Source organism: Oncorhynchus keta, chromosome 27 (genome assembly GCF_023373465.1).
Source record: "Oncorhynchus keta strain PuntledgeMale-10-30-2019 chromosome 27, Oket_V2, whole genome shotgun sequence".
Lineage (NCBI taxonomy): Eukaryota > Metazoa > Chordata > Actinopteri > Salmoniformes > Salmonidae > Oncorhynchus > Oncorhynchus keta.
In genome coordinates, this window is record NC_068447.1 from 24,268,521 (window position 1) to 24,291,972 (window position 23,452).

A 23,452-nucleotide genomic window follows, 5' to 3' on the forward strand; every position below is an offset into this window, starting at 1 on the left:
TGTCTATAATATGGTCCGTGTTCTTGTACTTTCGGTCGGCCAGGCAATGACATGGACTCTATTTCTACCAGTTGGTCTGACTGAAAGTACTGCTTGTTATTTTTTCATTGCTGGTAGTAAAAAAAGCAGAAGCTGGAAAGCCTTTCCAGAACAATCCTCTTAACTTTCACTTTCACATGGAATTTGTTATCAGGTTTCAGTACGTGGGCGAGTTAGATCTTAGCCAATAGTCATTTTAGTATACTCTGTGTGTGTGTTTTTAGGAGTGCGTGTGTGTGTTTTTGAGTGTGTGTGTGTGGCTGCATGCGTGCATACATGTGTGTGTGTGTTGGTTGTTCCAGCGGAAGATTGCGTTAGCGTAAGGTAATTCTAATCAGCTTGTGTGTGTGTGTGTGTGTGTGTGTGTGTGTGTGTGTGTGTGTGTGTGTGTGTGTGTGTGTGTGTGTGTGTGTGTGTGTGTGTGTGTGTGTGTGTGTGTGTGTGTGTGTGTGTGTGTGTGTGCGCGCGAGTGTGAGTGCACCTTTAAAGGTGATTTCCTATCTGAAAAGAATGTGAATACTGAGACAGCCAAGGACAAATCTTTACCTTGTTGGAACACTCCATTCCATCTCTGTTCCAAACATATATGTTGTGTGCTGACTTGTCCAGATATTTCTCCCCCTTTGCGTCAGAGGCTAAATTAACCTTCATTGTCACTGCTGTGGTGAAGAACAGGAACCCAAACCTATAGCAGACAGAGAAACACGTACACACACACGCACACACACACCCAGGCACACACACACGCGCAAACCCACGCACACACGCACACACACACGCACACACACCCAGGCACACACACTAACCCATGCACACAACCACACGTGCACACCCACGCACACACCAGCGCACACACCCACACACACACGCACACATAAACGCACACCCAGGCACACACGCACACACACATGCACACCCAGGCACACGCACACACAATCACACACATACCTACATTTTTTAAAGAAAGTGTGCATTGCCTGGGTGAGAGCAGGAAACAACATGACTACCCAGGGGGTCCTCTTTAATAACAACACACATTTATTCCAGTGTTGATTGAAGGGGACATCCCCTTGTTTCATCTGTCAAACTCTCTCCACTCCTCTCATCTCTGTACCTCACCACATAGACTGGGGGAGGAGAGATTCCTTATGGGACAGCCTTTAATTGCTAAAAATGTATTTCAATGTTTTTCAGTTACTTTCAACCAAGCTACGATATATATATATATATAGGGCTCCTGAGTGGTGTAGGAGTCTAAGGCCCTGCATCTCAGTGCTAGAGGCATCACTACAGACCCTGGTTCGATTCCAGACTGTATCACAACCGGCCACGAATGGGAGTTCCATAGGGCGGCGCACAATTGCCCAGCATCATCCGTGTTTGGTCGGGGTAGGCCGTTATTGTAAATAAGAATTTGTTCTTAACTGACTTGCCTAGTTAAATAAAGGATATATATATATATATATATATATATATAACTTCATAATAATGTGATAAATATCTTCCCTCTCCTTTATGTCTTTTTAGTAGGTATTTTGATGGGGCTACAATCATATTAATGATTTATGAAATGAAATGATCTGTAGGCCTATGTGGCCCTGGGACTTTTACAACCCTTCATGAAATAAACGGATGTTTAGCTATTCATCCTGAAAGAGCATTACTGTGGTCCATGAAACTCCATCCACCGCACGAGGAAGGGAAAGGGAAAGATATTGTCTAGGCTACTCAGTCACCAGGAAAATAAACTAGGCTGATAGCTAACTGATAATAGATGACTTCAGATATTGAAACAGTTGTTTCGAAATGCTATAAATGGCATGCAATATTTGATCATAACTGAACGGACTGTAAGCCTATAAGGTAGAGAGATGTCTTGTTTTACAAAAGAATAGGTAAGCTAAAATTACTTATTCTAATAATGTATTTAGTATAAAATGGTTTTATTTTTTGTAATCTCACACTCTGGGCGCTAAATGAGCCTATGACATGTAGCCTACAAATCCAGTCAGAAACTGAAAGTAGGCTCACATAGATAATCTTTGCTTTAGCCCACGTTTTACTTTCATTTTCACTTAAAAAGGCGCCCCGAGCACTTCTACAGTGCTTGATGATTACTTTCATGGCGACATTTCTATGGTCATATTCGTTGTGCTGAAACATAGACATTTTATTTGATAACAATTTATTTTGATGAATCATTTTGTGTTAGCATGTTATAGTCTGTGCAAAGAGGGATCATGTAATTAGGTCTACTTGTGGTCTACAAGTCCAACTACAACTTTTAGATTTTTTGTTCGGAGCCTATTTGTTTCATATGTATTTTGAAGATGGAGGAGCTGGTCAAGAAAATGCGTTTGAGAGAGTGGCTGATAGCGCAGATAGACAGCGGAAAGTATGCAGGACTTACCTGGGAGAACGAAGACAAAACTATGTTCAGGATCCCATGGAAACACGCGGCAAAACAGGACTATAGTCTGAACGAAGATGCAGCACTATTCAAGGTTAGAATGTATATTGTTTTTATTTTAAAAAATTCACACAAGATTGGCAGTGTGTCTAGTCCAATTGTATTTAATAGAATGATCAATATATTGATAAAGACCTAATTAATGCATTGATTTGGATGTCCATGTTCATATCAGTGCAAGTGTTACTCTTCTTCTATGTTCATCAGCCATTAACACACTCTGTGTTTCTCTTTCTCTTCTTCATATCCTTCTTTGTGTGTGTGTGTGCATGTGTGTGTGTGTGTGTGTGTGTGTGTGTGTGTGTGTGTGTGTGTGTGTGTGTGTGTGTGTGTGCCCCTACCAGGCGTGGGCAGTGTATAAAGGGAAGTATCGGGAGGGGAGGGACAAGGCAGATCCCACCACCTGGAAGACTCGTCTCCGCTGTGCCTTCAACAAGAGTACAGACTTCAAAGAAGTCCCAGAGCGCAGCCAGTTAGATGTATCCGAGCCCTACAAGGTCTACCACATCCAGGCAGAGCCAGAGACAGGCAGAGACTCAGGTACCAGTAACTGCAATGTTCAGTCTCATGAAGCTCTGGTATAGAGAGCTCAGAGCCCTTTATGGGTTAAACGTGTGATTATTTACTCTCTATTCGTCCTCTGTCTCAGAATCTCCTCAGCCTGAGAGTCAGGTGATCATCCAGACCAGCCGCTCCAGTGTTCCACTGAGGAACATTGTCACACACCATCCACAGGTAACACGGCAGGTTTTCTCTTCGATGCTGTGTAGCAGGTGGATACTTTCTGCCATCTAGAGGATAATGGTTGCAATAACTTTACATTTACGAATGAATGATGTTTTGCACATTTGCACTGGATGTTCTACAAGTCAGATCATTTGCTGTAAATATGTGTGTCCCCTCAGTTTGGCTGCAATAGTGAATCAGAGGCCAGGGATGGAAGAGTCAACTCCAGAGGTCAGTATCATCCTCCATGTACTTGTGACTGGTATCTGAATAACTTAACAATATTGAGTCAGATATATTTGTGTGCGTTCTCTCTCATCTAGAGGGCTTGGTAGGGGACCATGTGTACTACTGGTCCAACACAGGGAATCCGCAGAGGGATGGCTCTGCTCCTCTCTCCATAGTTGTCCCTACACCACAGATCTCTGGTAAGACAACCCATACACTGCAGTCTCATTCAAACTAGAGCCTGGAGGGTCTCAGTAGTGCTGGCACATCACGGGAAGTAGGGGTGCGGCTACAGCACTCCCAGAAAAACGGAACTGGGTGGTTGATGCTTTATTGATTAATTAGTGTGTGTGTTTGCGTCTGTGTGTGTGTGTGTGTGTCCAGACTTGCGTGTGCGGGTGTGTCTGTTCTATCAGGGCCAGCTAGTAGTGGATGTGACCACCAGCACCCCAGACGGCTGTTTCCTCCTGCAGGGTCAGGTGCCCCTGGGGAATGAGAGGATCTATGGACCCTGCACAGCCCAACAGGTCCCCTTCCCCCCTCCAGGGGTCATCCATCTTCCCCCGGGCATCGCTGAGGCCATGGGCCGCCTGCTGCCCCATCTGGAGAGGGGCGTCCTGGTGTGGGTGGCTCCAGACGGGGTGTTTATTAAGAGGTTCTGCCAGGGCAGGGTGTACTGGAGTGGCCCCCTGGCCCAACACACAGACAGGCCCAACAAACTGGACAGGGAGAGGACCTGCAAGCTGCTGGACACAGCTATATTTCTGAAGGGTAGGGGCCTTACTAAACCTTATCTCTCTCCATCCCTCCCCTTTTGTTCCTCCATTCCTCTCCTTATCTCTCTCCATCTCTCTCTCCCTCTCTCTCTCTCCATCCCTCCCCTTCTCTCTCCATCCCTCCCCTTCTCTCTCTGCATCCCCTTCTCTCTCTCTCTGTTCCTCTCCTTATCTCTCTCTCTCCACCCCTGCCCTGCCCTTCTCTCTCTCCATCCCTCCCCTTCTCTCTCTCTCTCCATCCCTCCCCTTATCTCTCTCTCCATCCCTCCCCTTCTCTCTCTCTCTCCATCCCTCCCCTTATCTCTCTCTCCATCCCTCCCCTTATCTCTCTCTCCATCCCTCCCCTTCTCTCCATTCCTCTCCTTATCTCTCTCCCTGTCCCTCCCCTTCTCTCTCCACCCTCCCCTTCTTTCTCTCTCATCCCCTTCTCTCCCCCATTCCTCTCCTTATCTTTCTCTCATCCCTCTCCTTATCTCTCTCTCCATCCCCCCCCTTCTCTCTCTCCATCCCTCCCCTTCTCTCTCTCTCTCCATCCCCTTCTCTCCCCCATTCCTCTCCTTATCGTTCTCTCATCCCTCTCCTTATCTCTCTCTATCCCTCCACTTCTCTCTCTCCATCCCTCCCCTTCTCTCTCTCCATCCTTCCCCTTCTCTCCATTCCTCTCCTCATCTCTCTCCCCATCCTGTCCCTCCCCTTCTCTCTCTCCACCCTCCCCTTCTTTCTCTCTCATCCCCTTCTCTCCCCCATTCCTCTCCTTATCTTTCTCTCATCCCTCTCCTTATTTCTCTCTCCATCCCTCTCCTTATCTCTCTCTCCATCCCTCCCCTTCTCTCTCTCCATCCATCCCCTTCTCTCTCTCTCCATCCCTCCCCTTCTCTCTCTCTCCATCCCCTTCTCTCTCTCCATTCCTCTCCTTATCTCTCTCTCCATCCCTCCCCTTCTCTCTCTCCATTCCTCTCCTTATCTTTCTCTCATCCCTCTCCTTATCTCTCTCTCCATCCCTCCCCTTCTCTCTCTCCATCCATCCCCTTCTCTCTCTCTCCATCCATCCCCTTCCCTCTCTCTCCATCCCCTTCTCTCTCTCCATTCCTCTCCTTATCTCTCTCCATCCCTTCCCTTCTCTCTCTCCATCCATCCCCTTCTCTCTCTCTCCATCCCTCCCCTTCTCTCTCTCTCCATCCCCTTCTCTCTCTCCATCCATCCCCTTCTCTCTGTCCATCCCTCCCCTTCTCTCTCTCTCTCCATCCCCTTCTCTCTCTCTCTCCATTCCTCTTCTTATCTTTCTCTCATCCCTCTCCTTATCTCTCTCCATCCCTCCCCTTTTCTCTCTCCATCCATCCCCTTCTCTGTCTCTCTCCATCCCTCCCCTTCTCTCTCTCTCTCCATCCCCTTCTCTCTCTCCATCCCTCCCCTTCTCTCTCTCTCTCCATCCCCTTCTCTCTCTCCATTCCTCTCCTTATCTTTCTCTCATCCCTCTCCTTATCTCTCTCTCCATCCCCTTCTCTCTCTCCATCCCTCCCCTTCTCTCTCTCTCTCCATCCCCTTCTCTCTCTCCATCCATCCCCTTCTCTCTCTCCATCCCTCCCCTTCTCTCTCTCTCTCCATCCCCTTCTCTTTCTCCATTCCTCTCCTTATCTCTCTCTCTATCCCTTCCCTTATCTCTCCACAGAGCTCCAGGACTATATCCAGGGGGCGGGACCCAAACCTCGCTATGAGATTGACCTCTGCTTTGGTGAGGAGTTCCCTGACGCCAGCCAACTGAAAACCAGGAAACTGATCATTGCACAGGTGGTTAATGGGATGGGGTCAGGAGTCACTGTGGATTAGGGAATTCCCGTGCTACAATCAGCAACTGCACCTTTGCTGAATCATATATTCTTATATAGTAAACCAGGTCTTTCCCTGCCAGTCGAGCAGTAAAACGCGGGTATTCCAGCTACCAGCAGAGGTCCTCGTAGTCATAGTCAGTGACAATGTCTTCCTGTCTGTGTGTCTTTGTGTGCAGGTGGTGCCCCTGTTTGCTGTCAACCTACTGCATAGTTGCCTGAGGATGGGGACAGAGGGGAGACCACGCCTTCACACACACAAGACCATGGGGGAAGAGGGAGAGGGTCAGCCACACCCCCTGCCCCAGCGGACACCCCTCTGAGTAACCCCTGGGGAACATCACCAGTCCCCCCTGGTGGCCCCTCCTGTCCCAGCTTAGCCAGCCATGATGAGGGGTGAGTGGAGGCTCAAGACACAGTCAGTGTAGGTTTACTGTATGCCCTGTGGAAAGCAACATATACCTCAACCTTAAGAGAGCAGAGAACAATATGATACGACACAGGTAGGAGCAAGTATGCTTGGAACAGATATTTCTCACATAGTTTTCTTAAATCGATAATCTGGAGTTGCTACATCTATTAAAAAAATCTAGAAAAAAGTAGGATATGTACCAAATGATTATATAAGAATAAAACTTATAAATGTCTCATGAGGTTAGTTTAAAAAAAAAAATCTTGTTTAACTCCAATGTTTGTAAACAAAGTAAATGTAAACAAACAATGTATAGCCTCAAAACATGGTTATACCTATAATTTTGATATCATGAATGGTCCGTCCTCACATCCAGCCCTGTAATCTACAGAGAAAGTCCTAATTTTGCCAGTAAATGTTTGACATCTTTTGTCATTATGTTTTCTCAATGCGTTGTTTAAGCATTTTTTTTTTACAGTATCTTGTACAATGTGAAAAACGTACATTTACCTCATAGTCAACTTGTGATAGAAATGTACAGTGTGTATGGAAAGTATTCAGACCCCTTGACTTTTTTGACATTTTGTTACGTTACAGCGTTATTCAAAAATGTAAAACATCATTTTTATCCCTCATCAATCTACAATACCCCATAATGACAGAAGCACCTTATTTACATAAGTATTCAGACCCTTTGCTATGAGACTTGAAATTGAACTCAGGTGAATCCTGTTTCCATTGATCATCCTTGAGATTTTTCTACAACTTTATTGTAGAACTGTAGTCCAACTGTGGTAAATGTAACTGATTGGACATGATTTGTAAAGGCACACGGCTGTCAATATAAGATCTCACAGTTGACAGTGCATGCCAGAGCAAAAACCAAGCCATGAGGTCAAAGGAATTTAGAGAGCTCCAAGACAGGATCGTGTCGAGGCACAGATCTGGGGAAGGGTACCAAAAACGTTCTGCAGCATTGAAGGTCCCCAAGAACAAAGTGGCCTCCATCATTATTAAATGGAAGAAGTTTGGAACCACCAAGACTCTTCCTAAAGCTGGCCGAGCTGGCCAAATTGAGCAATCGGGGGAGAAGGGCCTTGGTCAGGGAGGTGACCAAGAACCCGATGGTCACTCTGACAGAGATCCAGAGGTCCTCTGTGGAGATGGGAGAGCCTTCCTGAAGGACAACCATCTCTGCTGCACTCAACCAATCAGGTCCGACGGTACAGTGGCCCGACGGAAGCCACTCCTCAGTAAAAGGCACATGAAAGCCTGCTTGGAGTTTCCAAAGGCACCTAAAGCACTCTCAGACCATGAGATTCGAGATTCTCTAGTCTGATGAAACCAAGATTGAACTCTTTGGCCTGAATTCCAAGCATCACGTCTGGAGGTAACTTGGCACCATCCCTACGGTGATGAATGGTGATGCCAGCATCATGCTGTGGAGAGGTTTTTCAGCGCAGGGCCTGGAAGACTAGTCAGGATGAGGCAAAGATGAATGGAGCAAAGTACAGAGAGATCCCTTGATGAAAACCTGCTCCAGAGCACTCAGGACCTCAGATTGGGGGCGAAGGTTCACCTTCCAACAGGATAACTACCCTAAGCACACAGCCAAGACAATGCAGGAGTGGCTTTAGGACAAGTCTCTGAATGTCCTTGAGTGGCCTATCCAGAGCCTGGACCCGATCTAACATCTCTGGAGAGACCTGAAAATAGCTGGGAAGCGAGCTCCCCATCCAACCTGACAGAGCTTGAGAGGATCTGCAGAGAATAATGGGAGAAACTCCCCAAATACAGGTGTGCCATGCTTGTGGTGTCATACCCAAGAAGACTCGAGGCTGTAATCCCTGCCAAAGGTACTTCAACAAAGTACTGAGTGAAGGGTCTGAATACTTATGTCAATGTGATATTTCAGTTTTTATTTAAATATGCCAAAACTTCTAAAAAACTGTTTTTGCTTTGTCATTATGGGATATCGTGTGTAGATTGATGAGAAAAATAGATGTAATACCTGTTTTAATAAGGCTGTAACGTAACACAATGTGGAACAAGTCAAGGGGTCCTTGAATGCACTGTATGTACAGCCAGTCTAGTAAACATATAAATGGTTTCATGTCCATAATGTGATGTTTGAACCTGTCACAGATGTATAGACCTGATTATAGATCAAATGAATCATAAAAAAAAATAATTTAAATAATAAACTTTTCTCTTGTTGTGTTAGAACTAAAGTGTTGGCTGTGAAATCAATTATTAGTAGTATTAGTGCACACCAGGGGTAAGAAAGAAAAAGAATCATGAACGAAAGTGATCTATAAAGGTTCTGTTCAGAAAAAATAATGGTTCTGTTCAGAACGAAACAATTGGAAAAGGATTTTGGTTTCAACCCCCTGCTTGACTGCTCCCATAATGGCAATGTTTTGATTACGATGGGTCTGGAGGAAAGATGGAATTATAATGATATACCATAATATGGGAGAATTGGATATTCTCTCTTTCCAATGACATGAAGCAAATCAACATCTTATATGGGAAGAAATTCACCTCATTCAGTATAAATCTATAAAGCTTTTTTAATATTATTATTTCTAGCAAACATTATATAACAGACACACAATTTAAAAAATATATATTTTTTATAGCTATAACATTTACAAAGAAAAAAACTAACAAATGGACAAAAACACAGTTCAAAAACTAAAGTGAAAGAGTGTGCTGAAAAAGATACCCGTATCTGAGCTTTAAAATACTTTCAATCATTTTTCCCTGCGCTCCAACACATACAGTACATGGAGAAAAGAAAGGGGAACAGAAGGGGTACAGAGTACAGTCAAATAAATAAATATGTTCACATACACCAAGTAGGTGCAGTGAAATGTGTTTTACAGGGTCAACCATAGTAGTACAGCGCCCCTGGAGAGAATTAGGATTAAGGGCCCACTGACAGATTTTTCACCTTAACGGCTCGGGTATTCGAACCAGCGACTTTCGAACCTTTCAGGTCCTGGCTCAACGCTCTAACTGCTAGGCTACCTGCCACCCTACAGTACCTAGGGGTCAAATGTCTGTTCACAAAGCATCGTGTTCAAACCTGTTATTAGCACCATTACTCTCCTTCTATCTAGCCTTTTTTTATTTTTTATTATTTGAATGGAAAAACACTTAGTTTCGAGGCGAGGTGACACAGACCCGTCTGTGTGGGAGGGGACTGTCCGTCACAAAGTTTTCATGAGTGTTTTTCCCTTTGCTGAGACATTGTTAAGAACAAGGGCAATGCCTTGGCGAACAAGCGATTGACATGACCCCCCGATAACGAGAATAGTAAAAAGGCAAAGTGTTGCTGATACTTTCATTCACCTTGCCTGCCCAGATCCACCGACCGACCGGCTGACAGACTTCGGCTCAGAAGAAGCTAGAAGATTTCAAACTGAGAACACATTGTGAAAGTGACAATCAGAGAGGTTGCATTAAATTGGTTTAGCATAGAACACCTGTAATGTAATATAAAGTCATTTTTTGGGGCTCTGTACTCCAGAACTTTGGATGTGAAATGATACATTGACTATGAAGTAAGTGCAGACTGCTAGCTTTAATCTGAGAGTATTTTCATCCATATAGAAATGACATATAGGGGACCAAAAGTATTGGGACAAATGAACTTATATGTGTATTAAAGTAGTCAAAAGTTATTATTTGGTACCATATTCCTAACAAGCAATAAGTACATCAAGCTTGTGACTTAAAAAATCAATAGAAATAAAATGCTAACCTCCTCTGTTATTGTAATAGTGAGAGGTTAGCATGTCTTGGGGGTATGATATAAAATGCTAACCTCCTCTGTTATTGTAATAGTGAGAGGTTAGCATGTCTTGGGGGTATGATATAAAATGCTAACCTCCTCTGTTATTGTAATAGTGAGAGGTTAGCATGTCTTGGGTGTATGATATAAAATGCTAACCTCCTCTGTTATTGTTATAGTGAGAGGTTAGCATGTCTTGGGTGTATGGTATAAAATGCTAACCTCCTCTGTTATTGTTATAGTGAGAGGTTAGCATGTCTTGGGTGTATGATATAAAATGCTAACCTCCTCTGTTATTGTAATAGTGAGAGGTTAGCATGTCTTGGGTGTATGATATAAAATGCTAACCTCCTCTGTTATTGTAATAGTGAGAGGTTAGCATGTCTTGGGGGTATGATATAAAATGCTAACCTCCTCTGTTATTGTAATAGTGAGAGGTTAGCATGTCTTGGGTGTATGGTATAAAATGCTAACCTCCTCTGTTATTGTAATAGTGAGAGGTTAGCATGTCTTGGGTGTATGGTATAAAATGCTAACCTCCTCTGTTATTGTAATAGTGAGAGGTTAGCATGTCTTGGGTGTATGGTATAAAATGCTAACCTCCTCTGTTATTGTTATAGTGAGAGGTTAGCATGTCTTGGGTGTATGATATAAAATGCTAACCTCCTCTGTTATTGTAATAGTGAGAGGTTAGCATGTCTTGGGTGTATGATATAAAATGCTAACCTCCTCTGTTATTGTAATAGTGAGAGGTTAGCATGTCTTGGGGGTATGATATAAAATGCTAACCTCCTCTGTTATTGTAATAGTGAGAGGTTAGCATGTCTTGGGGGTATGATATTTGTGCGTCACTCATCATTATTCACGATTCATACAGGACTACCTGTAATCATGTTAGCATCCACATGAATGTAGAAGTGTTCAGAAACATTCTCTTCTTAGTAACTCCAAAATTACACAATACATTATTTAACATTCATTTCTACTGGGCACAAACAGCTAATGCAGCCAGCAAGTTTGTAGAGTCACAAGCTTGATGCGTGCAAGGAGTATGGGACCAAATACTAAACTTTTGACAACATTAATGCATATAAGTGAATATATACTTTTGGTCCCCTAAAATGGGGGGACTATGTACAAAAAGCACTGTAATTTCTAAACGGTTCACCTGGTATGGATTAAAATGCCCTCAAATTAAAGCGGCAGTCTGCACTTTAACCTCATAGTCATTGTATCATTTCACATACAAAATGCTGGAGTACAGAGCCAAAACAACAACAAAATTGTCGCTTTCCCAATAATTACATAGGGCAGTGTATATACAGTATCTGTGATAGACTTCTTTAATACAGTTTACTTTCACACTGATTGAAAATCGATACCCTGCAGAAAACACTGTCAGTATGTAAGGGTGCTTGATTTTCAAGTGCTTGATTCTCACTAAACATCTCATACTGTCAATGTGGAGCTCAGACTGCTGCCCCTCAGACTGCTGCCCCTTAGACTGCTGCCCCTCAGACCGCTGCCCCTCAGACCGCTGCCCCTCAGACCGCTGCCCCTCAGACCGCTGCCCCTCAGACCGCTGCCCCTCAGACTGCTGCCCCTCAGACCGCTGCCCCTCAGACCGCTGCCCCTCAGACCGCTGCCCCTCAGACCGCTGCCCCTCAGACCGCTGCCCCTCAGACCGCTGCCCCTCAGACTGCTGCCCCTCAGACTGCTGCCCCTCAGACCGCTGCCCCTCAGACTGCTGCCCCTCAGACCGCTGCCCCTCAGACTGCTGCCCCTCAGACCGCTGCCCCTCAGACTGCTTCCCCTCAGACTGCTGCCCCTCAGACCCCTGCCCCTCAGACTGCTTGTCCTCAGACTGCTGCCTCTCAGACTGTTGCCCCTGTCTGAGGTGTGTTAAGCAGACTGCTGCCCCTCAGACTGCTGCCCCTCAGACTGCTGCCCCTCAGACCGCTGCCCCTCAGACCCCTGCCCCTCAGACCCCTGCCCCTCAGACTGCTGCCCCTCAGACTGCTGCCCCTCAGACCCCTGCCCCTCAGACTGCTGCCACTCAGACCCCTGCCCCTCAGACTGCTGCCCCTCAGACCCCTGCCCCTCAGACTGCTGCCCCTCAGACCCCTGCCCCTCAGACTACTGCCCCTCAGACCGCTACCCCTCAGACCGTTGCCCCTCAGACTGCTGCCCCTCAGACCGCTGCCCCTCAGACCGCTGCCCCTCAGACCGCTGCCCCTCAGACCGCTACCCCTCAGACTGCTGCCCCTCAGACTGCTGCCCCTCAGACTGCTACCCCTCAGACTGCTGCCCCTCAGACTGCTGCCCCTCAGACTGCTGCCCCTCAGACTGCTGCCCCTCAGACTGCTGCCCCTCAGACCCCTGCCCCTCAGACTGCTGCCCCTCAGACCCCTGCCTCTCAGACAGCTTGTCCTTCCTTGACTGCTGCCCCTCAGACTGCTGCCCCTCAGACCACTGCCCCTCAGACCGCTGCCCCTCAGACTGCTGCCCCTCAGACTGCTGCCCCTCAGACCGCTGACCCTCAGACCGCTGCCCCTCAGACTGCTGCCCCTCAGACTGCTGCCCCTCAGACTGCTGCCCCTCAGACTGCTGCCCCTCAGACCGCTGCCCCTCAGACCGCTGCCCCTCAGACCGCTGCCCCTCAGACCGCTGCCCCTCAGACTGCTGCCCCTCAGACTGCTGCCCCCAGACTGCTGCCCCTCAGACTGCTGCCCCTCAGACTGCTGCCCCTCAGACCGCTGCCCCTCAGACTGCTGCCCCTCAGACCGCTGCCCCTCAGACTGCTGCCCCTCAGACTGCTGCCCCTCAGACTGCTGCCCCTCAGACTGCTGCCCCTCAGACCGCTGCCCCTCAGACCGCTGCCCCTCAGACCGCTGCCCCTCAGACTGCTGCCCCTCAGACTGCTGCCCCTCAGACTGCTGCCCCTCAGACTGCTGCCCCTCAGACTGCTGCCCCTCAGACTGCTGCCCCTCAGACTGCTGCCCCTCAGACCGCTGCCCCTCAGACTGCTGCTCCTCAGACTGCTGCCCCTCAGACTGCTTGTCCTCAGACTGCTGCCTCTCAGACTGTTGCCCCTGTCTGAGGTGTGTTAAGCAGACCGCTGCCCCTCAGACTGCTGCCCCTCAGACTACTGCCCCTCAGACCGCTGCCCCTCAGACCCCTGCCCCTCAGACCCCTGCCCCTCAGACTGCTGCCCCTCAGACTGCTGCCCCTCAGACCCCTGCCCCTCAGACTGCTGCCACTCAGACCCCTGCCCCTCAGACTGCTGCCCCTCAGACCCCTGCCCCTCAGACTACTGCCCCTCAGACCGCTACCCCTCAGACTGCTGCCCCTCAGACCGCTACCCCTCAGACTGCTGCCCCTCAGACCGCTGCCCCTCAGACTGCTGCCCCTCAGACTGCTGCCCCTCAGACTGCTGCCCCTCAGACTGCTGCCCCTCAGACTGCTGCCCCTCAGACTGCTGCCCCTCAGACTGCTGCCCCTCAGACCCCTGCCCCTCAGACTGCTTGTCCTCAGACTGCTGCCCCTCAGACTGTTGCCCCTGTCTGAGGTGTGTTAAGCAGAGATTGGGAGATGGGAAAAAGGGGTATGGGCTCATGCTTTGGGCAGCAGTGTGGACACCCTTAAAGTTGCCTGTTCTATGTCCTTCCCTGCAACCCTGCCTCGTGCTCTCACACAAGGAGGGTGTATTTGTGCTTGCGTGTGCGCTCTACTGCCACTTCCTCTGCTTGGAGCCGTGAGGTAAATTGGTGATCTTGTCAATCCCAGTAGTTCCGGTGGGAGGAAGGAGGTCGGGGGCTGACCATCGCCTCTTGCGTGAGCGTGGCTGCTCCTGGGTGGGGGGGTCTACAGGGGGAGGAGGGAGAGGAGGAGGGACAAGAGCAGGGGAGGGATGAGGAAGAGGAGGAGGAGGGAGAGGAGGGGGCATATCCTCCCTGTGTGTGCTGGCCCTGGCCTGGGTGTGTGTCCTGTGGCCCCGGGGGACTGTGCGTGTGTGTAAGGGGGTGAGGGCCAAGCAGATATCTCCCTCGCTGAGCTGGCGGCAGGACAGGCCGTAGAGCTGGGCGGTTCTCTGGGGACAGCAGGAAGACCAGCCGCGGTCACGCACGAAGAACGGGTACTCCACCAGAACCGTCAGTAACTCCTACATGCACAGAACAACAACAACATATTCACAACTGTGCATCTACATCGTTTTTACTAAGAATAGGAATTACAATGAATGATTTCAACTATTGTTGTTGAAAGGAAATTTGTCACGTTTACATTATGTGAATAGAGCAGATTAAAAACGTTCGCTTTTCTAGTGCCTTTTATAAATAAATGTAATTTATTGTCTAGCAGTGACTCAGATAGAAATATAGAGGATCGATGAGCCCCTGACCTGAGTGTTGCTGTCTGTGAGAAGGACCTGCAGGTGGTTGAAGCCGTGTGTGTTGCTGGGGCCGATAAGCAGCACGGTGCAGGTGCTCAGGTGGAACTCTGGGGAGGTGTCAGCACTCCTCAGAAAGTCCTCCGTCCTCAGCTCTTCCACACGCTTCAAACGACCCCCCACCAGCTCAATCAGAGAACCCTTGGCAAAGTGAGGTAGGAGCGCTGGGGGGATGTGGTGGGGGGCAGAGGGTGAGGCGGTCATGTGGGGAAGGAAGGGGGAGGCAAGGGGACGCGAGTACTGCTGCCCGGGAGAGAGCTCTCTGCTGTCTTTATTTCCGCCTCTTTTATTGTCTATCTCTCTGATGTCTCTGTCTCCTTCAGGCTCTCTTTCTCGCTCTTGTTCTTGTTGTCTGTCTCGTTCTCTGTCTTTCTCTGTGCTGTGGCTGTTGGGCTGCCCCTGGGTTGAGTGCTGTGAGTTCCTCATGGTGTGCAGGCCATACAGAGAGCTGCCTGAGTGGCTGTACAGCGGGTAGCGCTGAGCCTGGGCCTGGGTACTGAGCTGGCTGGGCTGCAGGGTGGAGTAAACAGAAGCCAGGGAGTAGTAGACATGAGCCTCCGCCACAGAGCCCCCCAGGGGGTCCAGTAGCTCCCCTCTCCCTGCCCGGGTCTCTGCCCCATGAGGCTGGGGACTAGTGGGGATCAGGGTGGAAATCCCAGCCTTTGGTGTCCCACAGGGATCCCTGTCCTGCAGAGAGGAATGTGAGTCAGGGCCCTCCTGAGGTGTCGCTTGGAAATCTCTGAAACCTGCAAACTGCTCGAAACGCCCTGTGGGAACCTCCTGGTGTCTCCGTCTCCCGTTGGCATGGGAACCGTGGGGGCTGCCGCACAGCCTGGCACTGGCAGAGGCAGTCCTGCTGCCTGGCACATCCAACCCGTTGGGCCTCTTGCCCAGGTACCTGTGTCTGCCCTCAGTCAGGGAGTGGTCACGGGGGTAGAGGGAGGGCTGGCTGAACAGGTGAGAGGGGGAGAAAAGAGAGGAGCTGTAGTCCCTTCGGCCTGTGTTGAAATAGGACCACATGTCTCTTGATTCAGTGGGGAAGGGGCTCTTAAAGGAGGAAGAGGATGAGGAGGGGGAGGGGGAGGGTGGCAGGATTTCACCTTGGAGACACCTGGAGTGATGGGGGAAGGGGGTGGGGAGAAGATCATCCCTCTTCCCTACCTGGTCTTTGAGGAAGAGAAAAGGGACGGAGGAGGGGTAAGCCAGGTGCCATGGCAGAGGGAGTGGAATACACGGGGATGGGAGGGGGGGTGGGATAGAGGGTAGCAGGCTGTGGCGGTTCGTCAAAGCCTCTTCGCTGCTCCCCCTGCCCCCCTCCCCCCTCCCTGAGCTGCTTGAGGGCTGGGTCCTGGGCGGCGTGGCGGGTGGTTTGAACTCGTCCAGGGGGGGGTGCTGGTTGGCCGAGCCATCCCGGAACTCCCTCTTCTTTGGGGGGAGGCACTCTTTGCCGCGGTCAGGGCTGGGATTCATGGGTGGGTGCCAGCGGCAGCGGGCACGGGCCCCTGTGTTTGGGCGATGGCTAGGTCACATGGGCCTCACGGGATAAAAAGGGGCGCAGAGAGAGGGATGGGCCTCCACACGGCATCACTGTCAGATCACTGTAACCACAGAGACAGGGCAGGAGGTGAGAGAGAGTGGGAGACAAAGTGAGGAAGTGGGAGGGGGGCAGAGAGAAAGAAAGATTGAGTGAAGTGTGTACATATCAGAGTGAAATGTGGACAGTCTGTCAGGTCTATCTGTCAAGAGTTGTCAGGACTTAGCAGTCAGACTGTTCTGATACACACAAACAAACCAACGCCTGACACAGATACAGGCAGAGAATGTTTTCTCTCGCCTGTGCACATTCTGTAATCCTTTGGAGGGTGGGCTGCAAATACAGCAATGCAGATTTGATTAGACAGCCTGGAGTCTCTGATGTCAATAGAACGTCAGATAATGAATCCCAACCAGAACGCCTATTCTATCAACTCCAGTGGGCCAACTCTTGATAACCAACTACAGTTCGCGATCGTTGTAGTTGCTACACATATTAATTACATTGCTGGTAATGTGGTCGGGACTGAAACTACCCAGTTTATTGGTCTCATTCAAGAAGCACATGAACTCCCACAAGTGTTCTAAAAATACGCTGCACATTGTGCGAACAGTGCAGTTCGGAGGGCAGTGCAGTATATCTGTAAAAACACACATGCTGTATAAACTCCCAGCAGGAGGCGTTTTATCTCTCTCTCTCTGAGGATGGAACATAGAGATATGGTTTATTCTCATGAAGCGCCTCCCTCACACCCCTGAGGGCTGTTCCTCTATGTCCTATTTACTACCGCAGGTACACATACTTTCTTACACACGCATGGAGGCACACACACACACACACACACACACACACACACACACACACACACACACACACACACACACACACACACACACACACACACACACACACACACACACACACACACACACACACACACACACACACACACACACACACACACACACCCCTCAGGCTGCTATAACTCTATCTCACTCCCCCTGCGATGGACAGAGCTGGTCACCACCCACCCTAAGCTGAGAGGAACACTGTTGATATCACCAAGGGTGGTGTGTGTTCGAGTATATGTGTGTTTCCCTCCCTCTCCATTTTGTGCCTTCAGAAAGTATTCACACCCCTTGACTTTTTCTACATTTTGTTTTCTTACAGCCGGAGTTTAAAATGCATTACATTTAGATTTTTTTTGTCTACACACAATACCCCATAACTTTAATAAAGGGAAATTATGTGGTTCGAAATTTTTACAAATGATAAAAAACTTAAAGTTGAAATGTGTTGAGTCAATAAGTATTCAATCCCTTTGTTACGGCCTAAATAAGTTCAGGAGTAACAATGTGCTTAACAAGTCACATAATAAGTTGCATGGACTAATAGGATTTTCAGAATTTTTGAATGACTACCTTATCTCTGTACCCCAGACATTGAATATCCCTTTGAGCATGGTGAAGTTATTAATTACACTTTGGATGGTGTATCAATACCTCCAGTCACTACAAAGATACAGGAGTTATTCCTAACACAGTTGCCGGAGAGGAAGGAAACCACTCAAGGATTTCACCATGAGGCCAATGGTGACTTTAAAACAGTTACAGAGTTTAATGGCTGTGATAGAAAACTGAAGATAGATCAACAACATTGTAGTTACTCCACAGTACCAACCTAATTGACAGAGTGAAAAGAAGGAAGCTTGTACAGAATAAAACATTTCAAAACATACATTCTGTTTGCATCAAGGCACTAAAGTTATACTGCAAAAAATGTGGCAAAGCAATTCACTTTTTGTCCTGAATACAAAGTCTTATGTTTGAAGCAAATCCAATCCAACATATTACTGAGTACCACTCTCCATATTTTCTTTACCCCATTTTTCATGGTATCCAATTGTCAGTACTGTCTTGTCTCATCACTACAACTCCCGTACAGACTCGGGAGATGTAAAGGTTGAGAGCCATGCATCCTCCGAAACAGAACCCAACCAAGCCGCACTGCTTCTTAACACAGCACACATCCAACCCAGAAGCCAGCCGCACCAATGTGTCAGAGGAAACACTATACACCTAGTGACCTGGTCAGCATGCACTGCGCCCGGCCCGCCACAGGAGTCACTAGTGGGCGATGAGACAAGGATATCCCTGCCGGCCAAACCCTCCCTAAACCGGACAACGCTAGGCCAATTGTGCACTGCTCCATGGGTTTTGACTCAGGGGTGTGAATATTTATGTAAATGGATATTTCTGTACTTGATTTTTAAATACATTTGCAAAATTGTTTAAAAACACGTTTTCACTTTGTTATTATGGGGTATTATGTGTAGATAAGTGAGAGAAAAAAAAATATTTAATGAATTTTGAATTCTGTAACATAATAAAATGTTGAGTAAGTCAAGGGGTATGAATTCTCCACCGCCCCACCAGCACAGCTCCCGCCACTGTTACTGCCACCTCCACATAACGCCCACCACCCACCAGTCCTCTCCAACAATCACTACTCGGCTAGCCCGCACGGCTGTCTGCCCCGACTGTCTGCCCCGACGGACAATTCTTCCTGTCTCGCTACCTGCCACCATTAGGCATGTAAATCTTGGTTGGGAAAAAAATGCATGCCAGCAAAGCCACTACACAACACAACACTAAACAATACATTAACTGCACTATAACGATGACAAATGGTGGCCACAAACTGTTAAGGCCTACATAAAGCTGTCCCAACAGAAGAGTCCCAACAGCTGTCCCAACTTCTTACCACTACTACACCTGGCTATCAGCGGAGCCTTGTCTGGCAGTGAAACAGTTAATTCAGCCTCGTTTACTGCCTTTTAAAAAACATAGCTGATATGGCTGACTTGCTCAAACAAATGTGTTTTTTTATGGACAATTGAGATATACAAACTATGGCATACGAGCAGATAATACGAGCAGCGACGAACAGATAAGAGGCAATCCGTAATTTCGAATAAGACATTAATGAGTGAGCTAGGGCTGACGTAGTCAATATAACTATTTGTTCAGCACTTTTGAAATGTACAGCAACAGAATTCAGAACATGGGCCGATCTTACAGTATTCTCCCTGTTCACTAAGTCAGAACAGTAGGATAAATAAAGGAGACATATAAGCAGACAATGAAAACTCTTCTAATATTTGATGATGACATGTCACATCTGCTCCTGCTACACCCCCTAGTGGACATCCGGTGTCTCCTTGACCTGCAGCCATTCCCCCAGTTCTCTCCCTCTCCCTCTTCTTCTCTCTCTGTGTGTGTGATTGTGTGGTTGAAGACAGGTGTGCTGGAGTCATAGCAGTTCCCCACCAGCTGCAACCCGTTTTATAATCAAAACCTTTACAAATACTCAGTCCTGCCACTTCCACTCTGCCAGATCGTAATATCCGTTCAGTCAGTCATGCTTCTAGCCATTTGTTGTTATTTAAGATCCTGCTGTGCCCATTTCCTTGCCTGACGCTGTTTCTCCTCTCACTGCAGTTTTGCAGCTCTGACTCTGACTCTGGTTCCTGTCTCCTGTTCCACATCTTACCACCCTGCTATCCTGTTCTGAATTCAACTCATCACTCCCTTGTATTTGACCTTGGACCTGTTCACCCTGTCTCAACCCAGCTCACTCTAACCTCAGCCTCCACATCTGGTTTCCTACAACTCGTCCAAGCTTCCCTGGATCTGCACTTCGTCTCTCCCTGTGTTACAATAAATATATTGGTTCATTCATCCCTGTTTCCTGGTCTGAGTCTGCTCTTGGGTTCCCCTGTGCTGCTCCGCTTAATATGACATTTGTCTAAAACAGGCTATATGGTGCATGTGCACCACCAAGTCAGAATAGTAGGCTGAATTATGTGGGGAAAATGGACCAAATTATTAGGGTGAGGCACATGGGCTACTAACATCTTACTACACAACATACACCTAGTATTACTTTCTTAGTGACAGTATGCATACCTCCCTGGCATATTACATAATTTATGCAGCAGCATACAATACATTTTTGGGCTGTGCTCACTTTAACAGGGAAGTTGCGAGGAAGTCCTTCGTGGGCATATTTAGTCATCAAACTTTGTCATCAAAGTATGGCATTATGGTGCTTTCAAGACAACTGGGAACTCTGAAAAAACAAGGTTGAATCATGACGTTAGTGATCTTCAGGTCAGAGCCCTAGAAAGAGGCCGAGTTCCCGACATGCAATTACGAGTTGAATGTCAGTGCAAAACATTTTCCCAAGTTCCCAGTTGTCTTGAAATCACTGAAATATAAGATGTCCACGTTTCCAGATGTTTTGAACGCGGCAGAAGTCATGCTGTATTGACAGTATGGTCAACATGGAATGTTTATCATTTTAAGCTTGGAAAAGACACCCTTAAACCCAGACTTAGACCACACACCCACTCCACTGAATAGCAGGCTAGTGATAGCTTTGAAATGCTTGCAGGTAGTCACTGATTCCTTCCAAACTACTCATTGTTGAATTTGCGATTTCCAACTTGTTGTGTAATGTTTATATCCAATGGCCGATGAGCACCGACACGTTTTATCGATCATTTCTCTTCCTTATTTATCTTTATATGACAAGGATTTGCCAGTAGATTGTTGACTTGATGCATGATGATGACTGCTAGCTTGATCTGTTAACATGATCAGTCCAATCAAAGCAAATGTAGATATAATGTGATTTGATGTCATTTTATCTGTGGCCAATGACCTTGAGCCTTCTTGGATGGGCACTTCCAAAGCAACTCTATGGCAGAGCACCCAAGGGGCTTGAATTTTCAAGCTCTACCAGTAGATTTTGCAGTGATGTTGTGTCCCCATGAGTGACAGAACATTTAGCCAATCATGGTGCAGCTAGTGAACATAACCAACCCCTACGCTCCGTATTTTCCGCTGGCTGCCCCACTACCACAGAAAGCACTGAGCTAGGCTGAAACACCTGTATTTTGGAGCTCACTTACTCAAGTTTGTATGCAGATTTATTAATTCCAAACATTTTTTTTTACATTGATTGCAAACTGATATGTGACACGTATTAATGCCAATATAACATGCAAAACAGGCAACAACAAAAAAAGTAGATACACTACTCCAGGAATTGACTTTAAGGCCCAATGCCTCCATTTTTATTTCAATATCAAATCATTTCTGGGTAACAATTAAGTACCTTGATGTAAACGTTTTTGATTACAATGTATTTTTTAAAACTATTTCTCAAGCAAGAATTTTGCTAGCATTGTCTGGGAGTGATTTGAGTGGGGAGGGGGAGGGATATGTAATCTGAAAACGAAATGTTATTGGAAGAGAGGTGGAACTCTCATGAACATATACACCAGTCAGGCCAAAACCTGTTGATTAGAAGGGCCTGTGTAGATTGTATTTTCAACCAGCAACTATCAGGAAATAACACTGATACAATTTTTCACCACATTTATAGTGTTTTCATTTCATCAGCTGTCTTACAATATGATACAAAACACTGAATATTTATTTTTGACTGCACTGGGCTTTTACGTGTTAGGGAAGGTGGTAGGACAGTCTATATTGAGGGTTGGATTGGAGTAGAATCAATGGGAATTTAAGAGATTTTTATTGAAAGCACAACAGTCATCTGTGCCGAAGCAACCACATTTTCGGAGAATCACAATTTATCCCATAAATGTATTGATGTAGATGTCAAAATGTAGAGACACTAACTTCCTGAAAGAACTAAGGCATCCTTAGGAATCTGACAGGTGAGGTTTTTCACCTTGGAAAGTACCCAAACTCCAATCGTCTCCTAAGCGATTGTTAACTGTATAACGGTATGTATAGACTATTGTTCTAAGTCTAAGTTTATCAGGGAGAAAGCAAGACTGCTCACTGCTATAGTACAATTTGAGTTTACGTGGCAAAATGCTCTCTTGGGGGCATGGTTACAGAGAACAGTCATCTCCAGAATAACAAGGCAATACACTGGTGCCAGCTAATCCCATCATCCAGAGCCACAAGAAGTAAAGAGGGCAAGTCAAGTCAATTCCAATGTGCCTACCAATCTTCCCTCCCACAGCAGCAGAGTGACAGAGGGAACATTTACACTGACTCTGATGCTCTCTGAGGAAAACCTTTACATATTCACACTAAAGCTGAAGAAAAACTCCTTCACCTCTCACACAGGAGGGCTGAGAAGGCACACACATGCTCACGCTCACACTCGCTCACACACAGATACACGCGCATACACAGATGTACACACACACATACACACACGCACTGTGCAATAAGAATGTGTGTTGCTGTGTGCGTGTGTGTATGTGTGCATCTGTGTATGCGCGTGTCTCTGTGTGTGAGCGAGTGTGAGCGTGAGCGTGAGCATGTGTGTGCCTTCTCAATTCTTCTTGCCCTCGTTACTTCTTGTGGCTCTGAATGATGGGATTAGTGTATTGCCTTGTTATTCTGGAGATGACTGTTCTCTGTGGTTGGAGGGTTGTGGTAATGTTACAGGTAATGTCACTCATTAGAAAGAAAGGGACCATCTAAATCCTTTGCTTTTACATATACTCAAAGCATGTGTACTGCATATCAAGAAATACAAATGCTAGATAATATCAACAGGCTTTGATGTCAATGAGGAATTTGTGAACTGTTTTCAAACTGCCTCTCCCCCTCTCCATCCTCTCCACCAGTGATGTATTGGTACAGAAAAAGGTGTGTAAACTCTGATTGCTGGCCACGGTGAAAAAAGTAATGGTCCCTATACTTTCAATTGATTTTTTCTGCATAAGGTGGGTAAACTGTCAAGTAAAAAACGAAACGTGGCTAACCTGCGTTTACTTGAGTTTACCATCCACCACTGCTCTCCACAGGAAATACACGTAGTGTTTTATTAACCTAGTGTCCTGCATAAGAATGAGACAGAACCTCCATTCAGCATCTGACCACAGAGAGGACCCAGATTGACTCAGCTATTCCATCTCCTCCATAAACAACTAGATCAACAGGTGTGTCCACACCAATACATCTCCACTCTCACTCATAAACAAGTTCTGTATAAAACTTAAAGTCAAGCCATTTAAATACTTATCACAGTTTTGATATAAAAAGAGAGAATAGAGGGTAAATAATCTTAATTCATTCCAAGGGTGAATTTGTTATGCAGTAGTCAAATTTATCTAGCTAAACAACAGTTAGACATAAAA

The 23,452-nt window shown here is 47.0% G+C and overlaps 2 protein-coding genes and 1 long non-coding RNA gene across 6 annotated transcripts in view; 1 reads left to right on the forward strand and 2 right to left on the reverse strand.

Annotated features, from left to right (window-relative positions):
• Positions 1 to 1,713: 1,713 nt before the first annotated feature.
• LOC118359639 (interferon regulatory factor 4-like) lies at positions 1,714 to 20,000 on the forward strand. 3 transcript variants are annotated; one of them, XM_052482013.1, is made up of 9 exons: positions 1,714 to 1,934; positions 2,370 to 2,543; positions 2,854 to 3,049; positions 3,159 to 3,244; positions 3,415 to 3,466; positions 3,559 to 3,663; positions 3,848 to 4,234; positions 5,909 to 6,027; positions 6,245 to 8,708. In XM_052482013.1, the coding sequence occupies exons 2-9, from the start codon at positions 2,370 to 2,372 to the stop codon at positions 6,386 to 6,388; spliced, it is 1,263 nt and encodes a 420-aa protein (XP_052337973.1). In that variant the 5' UTR covers positions 1,714 to 1,934; the 3' UTR covers positions 6,389 to 8,708. The 3 variants fall into 3 exon arrangements, 2 of the variants coding, with proteins under 2 accessions (XP_052337973.1, XP_035594110.1); XR_004820720.2 differs by lacking the exon at positions 1,714 to 1,934 and adding an exon at positions 19,761 to 20,000 and having other exon boundaries at positions 2,090 to 2,543; positions 6,245 to 6,461; XM_035738217.2 differs by lacking the exon at positions 1,714 to 1,934 and having other exon boundaries at positions 2,091 to 2,543.
• Positions 8,777 to 12,212, reverse strand: LOC127912499 (uncharacterized). The gene is made up of 3 exons (XR_008082952.1): positions 10,814 to 12,212; positions 10,310 to 10,624; positions 8,777 to 10,246 (listed from the first exon to the last, which is right to left on the reverse strand). It is a non-coding gene; the product is annotated as an uncharacterized LOC127912499 (long non-coding RNA).
• Positions 13,646 to 23,452, reverse strand: part of LOC118359638 (ataxin-1-like) — a 51,057-nt gene continuing 41,250 nt past the window's right edge. Inside the window, exons 2-3 of one of the 2 annotated variants that reach the window (XM_035738216.2) lie at positions 14,679 to 16,324; positions 13,646 to 14,438 (exon numbers count right to left, since the gene is read on the reverse strand). In XM_035738216.2, coding sequence (XP_035594109.1) covers positions 14,004 to 14,438; positions 14,679 to 16,196 — 1,953 coding nt within the window. In that variant the 5' untranslated portion in view covers positions 16,197 to 16,324 and the 3' untranslated portion in view covers positions 13,646 to 14,003. The remainder of the gene's footprint in view (positions 14,439 to 14,678; positions 16,325 to 23,452) is intronic. The other variant, XM_035738215.2, reaches the window with a different exon arrangement.

What these genes read in the sequence shown, in the direction of transcription:
- LOC118359639 (XM_052482013.1), top strand. Translation starts at nt 2,370, where the DNA reads ATGGAGGAGCTGGTCAAGAAAATGCGTTTGAGAGAGTGGCTGATAGCG. An exon ending in AAGATGCAGCACTATTCAAG is followed by an intron (nt 2,544 to 2,853) that starts GTTAGAATGTAT and finishes TGCCCCTACCAG; the next exon opens with GCGTGGGCAGTGTATAAAGG. An exon ending in AGAGACAGGCAGAGACTCAG is followed by an intron (nt 3,050 to 3,158) that starts GTACCAGTAACT and finishes CCTCTGTCTCAG; the next exon opens with AATCTCCTCAGCCTGAGAGT.